Here is a 14628-nt window from a genome sequence, read left to right as displayed (position 1 = left end):
AAAACAGACCATAGGTCTGTGCCCAGAAATTTGTTCTTAAACAAGTACATGTTTTAAATTACTACAAAATAAGGATAGGGCCTTAACTATTTTTTCATTTATAAACAAGCGGTCTTTCAGGTTAATCAGTAGTTTGTAACAGCTTTTTTCCAACCACTGGTATAGAAATGAAAAAGAAACTTTTCCGTAATGGTGCATCAAATAAAAAGTATCAATTACAACAACAAAAAACAGAGAGAGGAAGAGTGAGAAAAAGAGGAAAGTTTCCCAGAGAAATAGTTGGCAAAGTTTCAGCAGGAGGAGAGAAGGGGGAATTCTAGTCAATCCCAAAGAGAGGAGCCTGTATTTTATAAACGGCTTCGTTGAGAACGAAAGAACAGTGAACAACGGTAATCCATAGTGACACACCGTTGATTGGTACCCCGCTGGTACGCCAGGGGAACTGACCGACCTCTCAGCGACTAAAGCCACTTTGACTTCCAGCGTTCAATTGTCAAGAAAATTTAGCTTTATGTTTACAATTGTATAAGGCAGAGTATAAGTTTGTTTGAGTTAAGAAACATTTTCCCCTCGAGGAAGAAACAAAAAAACAGTCAAGGAAATGTACAATCATAGGTCCAGGTCTATTTGGGGGTTGCTTTTATATTCTCTGGCCTTTCTCTCTCCAATCTTTTCCAATTTGTCTGATTCTGTTTCAAGTCTTGGCATGCCTGTAGTGAGCGCCCTGACGTCAGCTAAAGTACGGGTGGATTTTCTTTCATTGGCGACCAGCCAAGGAATAAAAGTTTAGAAGTTCATACAGAAAAGAGCGGTTGTAAGACAGGCTTGGAGTTGAATAATGTGAATGATGGGGGGGAAAGGGGAAAGGAAGGCTTTAGAGATTAGTTTAGAGATGAGAGTCATTGTTGACAAAAAGTGAAAAACTGGGATCCAGATCTTAGGAGGTAAATTGAAATGATGGCATTTCCACTTTTTTGATAACCCTTAGAGCTAAAGCTTCCAAAAAGCTTGTGTGGAACAGTATCATCAGTGCCAGAGATGTAGACCAAAGAGCAGGACTCATTTTATTTTGAGAAAAACACATCTTTTTTTTGTTTATCAGCCAGACATTCAAAAGTCTGAATTCAGATAAAACCCTAACTTTCTCATACCTGGTGTGGTAGGGTAAAGAGGGAGTGTGAACGTGCGAATGATTTAGTAAAAGGGAAAAAGGAAGGCGAAGGTTTGTTAGGGTAGAATTTGATTTTCAATTTTTATGGAGAGCTACTTACAATTTCTTGCTACCAGTGAATGCAGTTCTGAGGGCTGTCGTTGGTGCCGACCTCCTCCGGTTTGCAAGAATTTTAAACCTCTGCAGAAAAGATAATCAGAAGTGACAACATTCATTAGATTTAATGTCAGACAAGAAAAAACAATAATTGTTACAAGTAAAGAACACATGTTTTGTAATTGTTAACCCCAAAAAATCATTTTAAGATGCCGAAAAAAAAATTATCATAAAGTTTCTGATAAGCAAACATTATAAGGATAGCAGTCACAGATTGTTCATGAGAAATTGCATTTTGGCAGGTAAGCATATTTTGGTTGTGCGAAGCTACTTGTTGTGCATAAGCAGCTATATGAAATTGGGCCCTGCTTAGCACGTAAAACAGTAAAACAAGAGGCCCCAGGGCATGAAATCTTGAGTAAACTAACCCAAATGAACCTCGCAAGCACCAAGTCTGGGATGACGCCATCAAAAACTAAATAATGCAATTGCCTATTGCTCTCAGTACAAAGTTTGGACAAGGGGGCAGATGTCGATTTCCCAACAGTAACCCCAAAGCACACGGCAAGGACTTTCATATTCTGTGACGGTTACAACCTGTTTTCTTGGAAACAAATCCTTTTGGAACTTTGAAACATAACCTCTTCACTATGGAGCTATTTCAAGTATAAACACAACCTCCGATCCATGGGTGCTCTAGATACAATGGACCCTGTCTCTTCATTCTCAAGAAATGACTCGGCCACTCAAGAAGATGTTAAGTTCTGTTGAGGGGTACTAAAACAAGACGGAACCAGTACTACTTATTAAAGACTTTGTCCTCTTTACAAAGTATGTCAGATTTTTGTTCTCGCACAGGGTTGTGAGAAGAACCTCTTGTAGCTTTTCAACTTTTTGAAGTACCACAAGGCGCTGTCAAGTGCATCGGTCGTTCCAAATCTTGTTAAAAGGCAGTGGACACTATTGGTAAATTACTCAAAATAACTGTTGGCATAAAAACTTAACCTGGTATGAAACAATGGAGAGCTGTTGTAAGTATAAAACATTGTGAGAAACGGCTCCCTCTGAAGTAATTTCTCACTACAATAATAAAAGACTTCAGGCCTGAAGCATTTTATTTAAGCATCTGAAAGCACACAATAATTTGTGCAACAAGTGTGTTTTTCCTTCATTATGCTCTTGCAATTGTGAGTACCAATTGAGTCCAAATTTCAACAGGTTTGTGATTTGATGCATATCATGGGATACATTCATTCAGTCGATGCGGAGCATCGGATGATGGCCCTCCAAACACGTTGGTCCTCCATTGCTGTACGTAGCTCTTCCCGACGCAGTCCAGAGTCCCGGCACAAGGTGTCCACATAGGTGGTTTGTGGTCATTGTATCATGGGATACACCAAGTGAGACTACAGGGCCCAATTGCATAGAGCAGCTTAAGCACAAAAAGCAAAATTGTGATTACCAGGAAACAGTAACCAGCCAAACTTCCATATCAAAAATGTACAATCTGTGGCTGGTTTCCTTCTCATATCTAGTAAGCAGAAATCTGTTAAGCAATATTTTGTGCTTTTAGCAGCTCCATGAAATTAGGCCCTGGTCTTTGACACTTTACCAAAGGCATCCAGTGCCTTTAAATCGCAAAAGAGACATTCCAAATTCCTCAAGGTTGGGCATGGGAGGGTCAAGTCCCAGCCTCTCAAAGCTTGTCTCCAGACAGAAAGACAGACATAAAGACAGTGATGGGATCAATTCAATGTACATTTCCCTACGGCTAAAGATGTGACAATCACGTCTTTCCAGACCCCTCCATTTATACAGGCAGACAGTAAACATAAACCAGTTTGAAGAAGAATGCCACATTGTTACTCGATTCAGTAAACATCAACCTGGCATTTTGTTTATTTCTTGTGTTTGTTTATTAAACACAAGACAACACGAATTTAGGACAGGGTTCGAGACAGGGTTCCAGGGCGGTTCAGAGATTTAGTGAAGGTTAACAAAAAACACAGAGAATATTGTCCATTTTCTGTTTAACAGCCTATTGAAATCTTAGGAACAGCAGTCAGCAGAGAGTACTCCTTTTCTCAGGTATCTTAGGCGGTTCAGAGATTCAGTGAAGTTTAAAAAAAACCAGAGAATATTGTCTGTTTGCTGTTGCCAATTGAAATCTAGAGAGTACTCCTTTTCTCGACCCCCCTTCGATCCCCACTCAAGCAGAAATTTTGTTCTTTCAAATTTATACATGAGAAAATAGAATTAGCTGTTGCAAACAACTTACCAACCAAAAATTAATGGCCTGGCGTTTTGACCCTAGCAGAGTCTTTCTCGAAGGCCAAATAACACATAATACACATTATTTAAGTATAAACATTTGTCACAATTTTTGAAGTTATAGCCTACATGGTCTCCACTCCCCCCCCCCCCCAATACTCTTTACCCCTCTTCACACTGTATCTATTATCCCCATGGATCACAGCCCTAGGGGAGGCTCTGGGACATTTTTTGCCCCATGGCATGGTAACCTTGTCGCACGTTCACACTGTGTACCTATTACAGGGGGTTCTGGTTGCACTTTTCAAGAATACCCCCATGTTTTTAGAGCTTACCCCTACTCCAGAGCAGGCATAGAGCTGCTTAAGCAAAAAAATTGGTTAAGCACGAAAATAGCTTGCTAATTTTACACAGGTTACTGGCCAAAATGTCATGCCATATACATTGCTTGTGACTGGTATTGAGCTATTGTTTACTTAGCATAACAATTGAGTGGAGTCTTGGTCGGTGTTCTGATTTTACCATTTTACTAAGCATGGATTATTTTGCTTAAGCAGAATTTTTTGCTTAAGCAGCTCTATGAAATTGGGCCCTGGGGTGGCTATTCCCTGTGAGGTATGCCAATTTGTCAGGGTAGATCAGGGGGTAAAGCGATCAGTTTGAAAACTGCCTGCTGAGCTATTCCCTGTGGGCAACCCCAGGAAAATAGAGTAGTGCGACAAGAGCATTTGTAATTGTAAGACTGAAAATGTAGACAACTTTACTGTATCAATAATGGATCGCATTCAAGGATAAATGGATAATTAAGCTGTTGATGTTATCCAAGATTGGGTGGTGATATCACCCTGTTTACTGAGATGTAATGTATGAAGAGTTTGCTTTCAGGCAACAAACCAGGACAATCACAAAGTCAGCCTAATGGTCCTGAACTACTACACAAGGAGAAAACAGAGGAATACAGCTTAAAAATGTTGCCCAATTGTGACCTGGGAGTTGTTGCCCTGAAATAAATGGTCATTTTTGCCAAGAGAAGTAGAATTTTTTTAAAGGTTGACATTTGAAATAAATTTCAGCAAATATAATAACACTAATAACGTAGTCTTTTACAGCGCAGGTATCAACCAATAATTAACGTGCTCATCAAGCCGCTTGAACAGAGTAAGACACTATTTTAAAAGCAGGTTTTTATGAATGATGAGATTATAATGAACGTGGAACACCTTTTAAGGGATGTACATGTACAAGGTACCAGAAATACAGGGGCAAACCCCTTCTCTTAACAATATGAAGTGTAGGCTGGGTTCCTTCACCTGCATTACACAACGTGCAGGAACAACACGCAGGAACAACGACATTACGTCCCATCCGAAGAACAGAAAAATAATGGTTAAGTGTCTTGCTTAAAGGACACAAGCGTCACGACCAGGACATGAACCCACTGCTGACCAGAAACAGCAGCACTTTCGCCCGGTGTGCTTGACCGCTCGGCCACGACATGCAACTTGTTGCCATTTTAGTTCAGGCTAGTCTTAAGAATATTATGTAAATTGTATGGCAATACATACCACTAGCAGCCGCCCTCAATCCGCCTTCAAAAGACTGACCATACACAGCCCCACAGGGTTACCTTACCCCACACTGGTCAAACTGTCCAAACATTCCATCACAGCATCAAAGAAAAGAATGTGCACGTGTGTGCAATAAATGACTGGCATATCCTAATACATTCACCTTTCCATTCAGATAAAAAAAAAAAAAAAACGCACAAGAAGAAAAAATAGACAAGAAAAAAGAAATGCCAAAGAACAATTTGTATACAACATGATCCGCACTTCCTCTGTCCGTGAAAGTTGTGGAATTTGGAGTACCCATTGCCCAGTAATCCAGGCCTACTAGTACAACACCCAAATCCTTTTAGATTGAATCACGACCGATGCAAATCTGTGACTGAATCCCAAGACAATGATTTGTTTGGGTTTGTAGAACCGACCCCCCCCCCCACCTCTCTCTATCCAACTGCACTTAGGACACGGACATAGACGTGGACACCCACTGTTCGCAGATGAGTGTCAGGGATGAACAAACATTCAGTGCTCGATCCACGGCACGGTGTACCCCTCTCCCCCATTGTGTTTGCATTGTGTTCTGGAAATCTCAGGAATTCTTTAGTTAGACATGCATGATATTCGGTCATTCAAAAAAAAAAGTAGGAACTTTTTTTCAGCACAAGGGCTGACCCACTTGCTCATTATGGTTTAAAGGCAGTGGACACTATTGGTAATAACTCAAAATAATTATTAGCACAAAACCTTACTTGGTAACGAGTAATGGGGAGAGGTTGGTAGTATAAAACATTGTGAGAAACGGCTCCCTCTGAAGTGGAGTAGTTTTCGAGAAAGAAGTAATTTTCCACAAATTTGATTTAGAGACCTCCGATTTTAGAATTTGAGGTCTCGAAATCAAGCATCTGAAAGCACACAACTCCGTGTCACAAGGGTATTTTTTTCTTTCATTATTATCTCGCAACTTCGAGGACCAATTGAGCTCAAGTTTCTACAGGTTTGTTATTTATGCATATGTTGAGATACACCAAGTGAGAAGACTGGTCTTTGACAATTACTAATAGTGTCCACTGTCTTTAAAGTTAAATTATACAGACTTTCCAGGCTATTTAGTCACAAGTTTTTTGCATGTTTCTGATGGTAAAAAAAAAACCCAGATAAAAGTAGGAAGAATATTATGCCTGTTTAGAGGATTTTAGGTGGAGGTACCGTACTTATAAATGTACAAGAGAAAATTATTTTTGAAGTATGGTAACATTGTGAGGGCGCCCTCTACATGTAGCTACCTCTTCATTCGGACATGGTACACAAGGCACTTTTAAAGACTTATTTGAACCTATTTTTGTTGTAACAAATTGCTTTTCATTGTTCTAGGTTTCAGGAGGAATGTTATTTCCTACCTTCAGCTCCCCTGAAATATTTTCATCTTAGTAACATACAATGAAATCTCTTTTTGGTGCAACCATCATCGTCATCAGGGAATTAACAAGGAAGGACAGCAGACTATAACATTTTTGACAAATCTGCCAGACAAAAAGCCAAAGTTCTAGTCGGCATTATGAGCGATAACAAATCTTGACTAGGGACGTCTCGCCAGGTAATAAGCGCATTGCAAAGCGATTGCCTTTACCCTAGGTGTTATGTCTTCTGACAGAACTGTACTATTCAGGCCAAGGTAGTACGACAGCCTTGCCTGCGGATCATCCCCCTACCATTCTGAGGTCAGGGGTCACCAAAGGTCACATGGAGGTCAACCCCAAGGTGGGAACAAATCACAGAGTAATATGTGGAGTTTGGCGTCAGAAGGTCTAGTCACACCTGTGATGTGTCTCTGCTTGTGTATATTAGCAAGTGTCTTAGAAGACAATTTATGATTTCCTGTGGCGCAAGTTTTCCTTACATCAGACCTCTCTCCCAATAGAACAAACTTCATGTTTCTTTCTTGGGGTCAACAGTAACACCTTGTAGGCCTATCTAATTACCCTACTTCAACTTGAAACAATAAACTCTGTCCTCAGTGCAGGGGGTCCCTCTGAGAGCAGTCAGTTTGAAAAAAGACAAAAACGATAAGCTGCTGTTAAACAAAATATTTTCTTTTGAAATGCTTGAACAAAACTACTCCTTGGTATATTTCTACGTAACTGTCACATTACCCTCCTCCACAATTTCTTCAGTCCACACTTGACATCACTCACTTGAATGTTCCCCGAGCAAACAAAAGTTTTAAGTCAAAAGGCTTTCAGTGTAGCCGGGGCCAATGTTTTGGAACAACCTTCCTTACTACCATTAGGGAATCAGTTACTTTATCTACATTTCGTAAAGTTCTAAAGACTCACATTTGTCCATGTCATTTTTTTGCTTTGATGTGCGCCATGACCTCTATGAAATAGTGTCTAACAAATTGTAATTGTTATTTTCTGTTGTAGTGGTTAACAGGAAAGTGAGAATGACTTTGATGAAGTTTGTTTCGGAGCGATAACAAATATTTCCTCTTTGACACTTACGATGAGCTTCTGCCGCCCCAGATGCAAGATTCACTTTTTGGGACAGTAGCTATATATTTATTTCTGTAACCAATCGCCACTTTGCTACGCTTTGAAATGATTTGAAAGTATCTTCCCACCCCTACACTAACGGGAAGAAAACCTACATGACTATACTACATAGTCATCGGATAATCCTGTCATGCTCTCCGCTACCCAAATCAAACTTCCATCTTTGTCTCAGCCGCTACGACCTTCTGAGCGTCCATTCAGGCCATAATGACACCCGACACGGAATAAAATATCCGCCAAACTCAAATCTCTTCTCACACCTGACTACGTCACCCTTGTTCACTCACAAAAGTTCCTGTCACAATACACTTTTTTGTTATCGGTGAGTACCAGGATCTAACAACACTAGCCTCAGACGCAAGGCTACTGGTGGATGAGATTGGGTTCTTTTGTTTTCAAAGTTTCTTTTTTTTTCTTCTTCTCGAATGAGACAAAAGCCCAGGGTTGATCCTGCCCTCGAGGGATAAACCGGCCAAATCTCTCATCAAGGAAGAAAACCGACGACGAATGATCACTCCCTCTCGGCTTAAATTAATCCTGACAAGGCCCTGCACACAATCTGAACAACGGTAAACCCCAACAAGACAACAAATGATATTTGACAAAATTTTCTTTCGATGAGTAAAGGATGACCCAGTTTAAGTTTTGGGATGCCAAAGGAATTTCAAACATTTTTGGGTGACACGGTTTTTACTTTCCCTTTTCAATTCCCGCCCCCCTCCCCCTTCCAAGGATTTTCTTGGGTGACACAACGTTTTTTAAAAATCACCTTTCTTAGTTCCCCTCCCAAGGAATTTCAAACTCTTTTGGGTGACACATTTTTTACTTTTCTCTTTTCATTTTCCCTACTCTAGGCTAGGAATGTCAAACTTTTTGGGGTGACACGGTTTTTAGTTTTTCCTTTTCGGTTCCCCCCTCCCAAGGAATTTCAAACTCTTTTGGGTGACACATTTTTTACTTTTCTCTTTTTATTTTCCCTACTCTAGGCTAGGAATGTCAAACTTTTTGGGGTGACACGGTTTTTAGTTTTTCCTTTTCGGTTCCCCCCCTCCCAATGAATTTTAAACTCTTTTGGTTGACACATTTTTTTAGTTTCCCCTTTTCAGTTCCGCCCACACCCTTATAGGAATTTCAAACTTTGTTGGGTGACACGGTTTTAGGTTTTATTTTTCACTTTTCAGTTCCCCCACCCTAGGAATTTCAAACTTTCTTTGATGCAAGGTTTTTCCTTTCTCTTTTCAGTTCTCCCAACCAAGGAGTTTCAATCTTGGGTGAAATGTTTTTTAACTATCTCTCGTCATCAGTTCCCCAGCCTAGTAATTTCAATCATTTTTGTGGGTGACACGTTTTTTCCACTATCACCTAATTCAAAGAATACATTTCAAGTTGTTCAAGACTTAAACTCAAGATTCCCTAAGCTCCTTCAAGTGTGTAGTGACAACAACAATTTCTTCTTAAAAAAAAAAATATATAACAAAAATGTACAGAGTGCGCCGTTTGAAATTATGACCACCAGGCACAATGTACCCATTGATCAAATAATCCATCAATCTAGAAATATATCCCAAACCACTTACAAGTCCTCTCGTGAGAGGGCTTCCACACAGCTCACATTAACATTCCAACAATCAGATATGGGTCGGAATTCATACCCACTGACAACAAGCCCATCACACCATACAAACCATTCAACTACAAAATATGGCGTGACTCTCTTTGTTTCCATCTAAAAACCCATTTCTAGGCGAACATTTTAAAAATATTTTGTTCCCTCCTCGACCAGATAGGTTAGATTAAGGTCAAGTTGATGTCAGGAACAGTGCAGTGAAATAAACTTGTCAACTTTGACTAGATGCACGAGGGAACAATATCGCAAATAGGATATTACTTACTACTCTACGGTTTTATGTGAGGTGGATAGGCTAATGTACCATTAAAACCCCCATTTCCCTTCCAGTGACTGTCAAGTTAATAAGGAGTTAACATTATTCGCGATAACGATTTATTGTTGAAGATTATTACATTTGTTGGTACAACATATTTTCCTAACCCCCCCCCCCCACAATAACCAAAACCCCAGGCCAGTTAAAAAGCAAATAAAAAACAAAAACAACACCAAACTAATTTATCATTCAAAGACAGCAAAACATTAAACTTACCTTTTCGCAACTACCAGCAGATTCATTGACTAAAAACACTTCGGAATTCCCTCATTTTAAATGTTAAGAAAATAATTTACAGAAAAACTGACTCAAGCCCAAACTATTCACATCCCATCAGCAGAGCAATCAACGCTGTTATGACATGATGAAATAACACACTAAAACAATGGGGGGGGGCACACACAACTAGGACTCCTTGTCACTGACCTGTCTGTCATCCAATCAAAACATAACGCTGGCCAACCTGCCCTCTATCTACCAGTCATAACGTTAAAGGAACTGGACACCTTTGGTTATTGTCAAAGACCCGCATTCTCACTTCACTTACTGTATTATCCCAACATATGCATAAAATAACAAACCTGTGAAACTGTGGACTCGGTTGGTCATTGAAGTTGCAAGAGACTAATGAAAGAAAAAAACACAAATGTTGCACACATTTGTGTGCTTTCAGATGCATTTATAATAAAAAAGCTTCAGCTGAAGTCTTTCAATATTTAAGTGACAAATTACTTCTTTCTCAAAAACTATGTTACTTCAGGGGAAGCTGTTTCTCACAATGTTTTATACTATCAACAGCTCTCCATTGCTCATTACCAAGTTAAGTTTTTATGCTAACAATTATTTGGGGTAATTACCAGTAGTGTCCAGTGCCTTTAACTTCATAATCAGCTGGTTCACAACCAGGAATCCTGACAGTTCACGCTGGGAGAAGATGCCATTAATGCTGGTCTACATGTACATGGGTGTTGGTAGTGGGACACCCAGGCACAATGTTTCAGGCACAATGCTCTTTGAACACCAATTCACACTTCACAGAGAATTTGCTTTATAGAAGATTCAGTTTACCAGCCAAATCACCTATGTGATGGGTAATATCTTCTTGCTGGTTCCCTGATACTTATGTTGAGTAGTGATAGCAATTCTGCCTTTTTTTTTAGGGGGGGGGGGGCGGGGGGGCCTTGAGGAGGCCACTGGATTTGTTGTGAAAACAGATCTACCCCACACCTTGTAAACCAAGCTCATTCTGAAGGTGATTGCCCCACATGTCCTTACAGTTTAGTTTCCAGTTTCGGATTTGCGTTGCCGGAATAGAAATCTGCACTTCAAATTGAAACTACATCGAGGTGAAATAAATATTGCCATGTGAGCTTATCAACTGTGTTCCTTCATTTTGGGACAGAGGTAGTTTTTTTTAGTCCTTGGACTTTCTGTTTGGTGAATAAAAACCGGAATGAAATATAAATTGGAATCAGCGAATTTGTTATTTATAGGGAAAATCCTAATTGGAATTTTTTTTTAATGCTACTTTTTGACAACAAATTTACATTTTACATTCCTATATTTTGAGGCGTGTGTCATTTCAGACAAGTTTGCGCAGCCATAAAGCCGCAAAAACAAACTGGCGTTAAGAAAATATTGTTTCAATGTCATTAAGTGATGACCTGTGTAAACAACTTCAAGGTATCCTTATCTTTAGATCAGTTGAACTTAATTCACAGGGCACCAGGGTGATATTTATCAACAAAGTCAACAAAGGAGTTCAGACATTTTTTTATGTATTGCATTCTTTTGTAATTAATGTAATCTGATTCCTGCAAGGGTATATCATTTTAATTAACAGTCCACAAACTAATTTACACTAAGCGATTGGGTCTTAAAATATTTCAGTCAAACGTCATACAAACATTATTTAAAGATAAGGTAATGCAATTACAAATTACTATAACAAAAAGACCCCTCCCCCAAAAACAATAAAATGGGGTATGTTTTTTTTTTTTGTAATTATTAGGGACAAGTATCCTCAAAGTGTGACTTGGTGTCTCCCAAGTGCATTAATAAAATAACCAATCTGTGAAAATATGGGCTCAATTGGTCATCAAAGTTGTAAGAATATAACAAATGAAAAAACACCCATGTTGTATAGAATTGCTTGCTTTCAGATGCCTGAGAGGGGGGGGGGGGGACCTATCATTGAGCGAACCTGATACATTCAATGCTGTATGTGGTTTGTTTGGGCTATCATGGCACAAGGTGATAGGGCAAATGTATACAAGACCCTGGTACACATACACGCTGGTTTGAAATTACTGCACACAAATCCACAATAGGAGTCAAAGGATGGGCGCCCAATTTCACAGCAACTTCATTTTATTTTTCAATTAAAGGAACTTTGTCTTTGTAAATTTTATCAGCTAATTTAATTGGTATGCTTAGCTACATGTACTACATGTAGGTTTGAATTCAATTCTGCTGACATTTTTTTGTTAACTTGTTGAGGCCGTCATCTAGAAGAATCCAAGTCTAACCTAACCAGCAACTTTACAGGTTGGTCAGAACAGCTGTGTCGGTGCAGTTGAACCGAATATGCAAAATAAAAACCTTACAACTGACTAGGCTACAAACGTGTTTCTCATTCATCAGGGTCGTTACCCTGTAGCTTTGAATGGCAGAAAGACAAAATGGCTGCCCAGGAACGAATGATATGCAGCATGAATCCATTCTACGAATTACACATGCAACTTTCTAATTGCAAAAAAAAAAGAGGAAATCAGCTAGAGTTACAGCACCCCTGTCGGGAAATAGGAACCAGAATTAAAGGACCACATTGCCTTGGATCGGTCGAGTTTCTAACCGTTTGTTATAAAATGCATGGTTAGAAAGATGTTTTAAAAGTAGAATACAATGATCCACACAAATTTGCCTCGAAATTGCGTGGTTTTCCTTTTACTTTGCGAACTAACCCGGTCGGCCATTTATGGAAGTCAAAATTTTGACTCCCATAAATGGCTGGCCGTGTTTGTCGGAGAGGTAAAAGGAAAACCACGCAATTTCGAGTGATACTTGTGTGGATCATTATATTCTACTTTTAAAATATCTTTCTAATCATATGCATTTGATAACAAACGGTTACAAACGCTTTTCAAGGACCAACTCGACCGATCCAAGGCAACGTGTTCCTTTAAAGAAATCCAACTTTGCGAGCATTTTTATGAGGCGGTCATTTGTTGCCAAGTACTTCAAGTACAGGCAACCAGTTACTAAATCCAATGCACACTTCAATGATATCCTTGGCTGGTAACCCGAGGCATAAGCAAAAGTTTCAACATGAGGAACTTGTATGTGTCAAAATGACCAAGAAATGGGCTGAAGTTACCGACAGGAAATATGGCCCCACTTTTATCGCCAACCCACTTCCCGATTTTATAACAGAAAACAGAAATTGCATTATTACACGGTTCAATTGAATGATTAACTTGGCCTCTAGAATTGAACAACCGCTGGGATTTCACCCTCGGAGAAAGAACAATGATACAAAAACTGTGAAAGGGAAGGTTTACGCTTCTTCTTCTTCCTTTCAAGTGCAGCCTTCATGTTTGAAGATTAATACACTGCCAGACACAACGGAGTAAACCCCTTGGTAACACAAACCTTTGGTTATAAAGTTCCATTCACACGACAACTTTAACTGGGGTCCTCTGCTAATAATTTAAGCATGGCTGTGAAATGTAGCAATGTTTGACAAGATTTTGCAAGAGAACTTGGACAGTAAAAAACAGTTGTTGCCCTTTCACACTAGGTACATTCTGTAAATGTTTACAACCGTGTTACAATTTAGCAAGGGACCCTTGCTAAATTGCTTTTGTGTGAAAGGTGCTTATGCCAACAGCAGCTTTTGATAGTATACATGTAAAGCATTTTTAGAAACATTTCACTTCGAAGTATTAAATATGGTATGTTTTATGCCCTAAAACTTGCATCTGAGATCAGGTTATGTGATCTTATCTAGTTATTGTTTTTCCTGCGTGGACATTTTCGCTCCGAATTTTCAGCGTTATCCCAAAACAGTAACCACCTTTTGAAATGACATTTTCAGATGTCAGTTTTATTTTGTACCTGTACAGTTATAAGGGATTTTAACAATTCAATGGTTCCAAAAATCAAAGATATACTTTGCCTTTAAGTATATATTCGTTTGGAATCAACAACTTGGGGGAAAGAAAAGGCCCCGCTGGGAATCCCCATCTGATTGATGAACAATTGAAGTTCCTAAACGTCAACCGTCACAAAGATTTCACAATCGAATGGTTTTAAAACAATGCACATGTGTTAGACATTATGAGGGGAGTTGATTTATTAAAACTTCATACAATACTAATTGTCCTATAGGGCCATGTCACATAAGGCAATTTATTAGCAACTAAGTTCCAGGCAGTCTCAAAGGAGATATTATGAACATCCACACTCAACCTTTCTTTCTCGGGGACAGTGTACAGGTTCACTTTGTTACTTTAGTTGGAAGGAAATAACTGTGAAGTTACTATTGTGGTCGGTAGACAGTGGACACTATTGGTAATTACTCAAAATAATTATTATCACAAACCTTTCTTGATTACAAGTAATGGGGAGAGGTTGATAGTATAAAACATTGTGAGAAACGGCTCCCTCTAAAGTAATGTAGTTTTCGAGAAAGAAGTTATTTTCCACGAATTGGATTTCGAGACCTCAGATTTAGAATTTGAGGTCTCGAAATCAAGCATCGGAAAACAAACAACTTTGTGTGACGAGGTGTTTTTTTCTTTCATTATTTTCTTGCAACTTCGACAACCGATTGAGCTCAAATTTTCACAGGTTTGTTATTTTATGCATATGTTGAGATACAGCAACTGTGAAGACTAGTCTTTGACAATTACCAATAGTTTCCAGTGGCTTTAAATGCAGCTCTACATAAATGGTCACTGAGCAAAAGTTGATAAAGCTGGTTAGCAAACAACCCAAGCTCAAAGCTATACTTTCTGCTAAGCAGAAAC

General features: G+C 39.2%; 1 protein-coding gene across 2 annotated transcripts in view; it reads right to left on the bottom strand.

Annotated features, from left to right (window-relative positions):
• Nucleotides 1-14628, bottom strand: part of LOC117296514 — a 43954-nt gene that overhangs the window by 18255 nt on the left and 11071 nt on the right. For both annotated transcript variants that reach the window (XM_033779485.1, XM_033779484.1), the window contains exon 3: nucleotides 1272-1351. In XM_033779485.1, coding sequence (XP_033635376.1) covers nucleotides 1272-1351 — 80 coding nt within the window. The remainder of the gene's footprint in view (nucleotides 1-1271; nucleotides 1352-14628) is intronic.

Source organism: Asterias rubens, chromosome 11 (genome assembly GCF_902459465.1).
Source record: "Asterias rubens chromosome 11, eAstRub1.3, whole genome shotgun sequence".
Lineage (NCBI taxonomy): Eukaryota > Metazoa > Echinodermata > Asteroidea > Forcipulatida > Asteriidae > Asterias > Asterias rubens.
The sequence above is the reverse complement of the archived record's forward strand: the minus strand, read 5'-3'. Positions and strand labels throughout refer to the sequence as shown.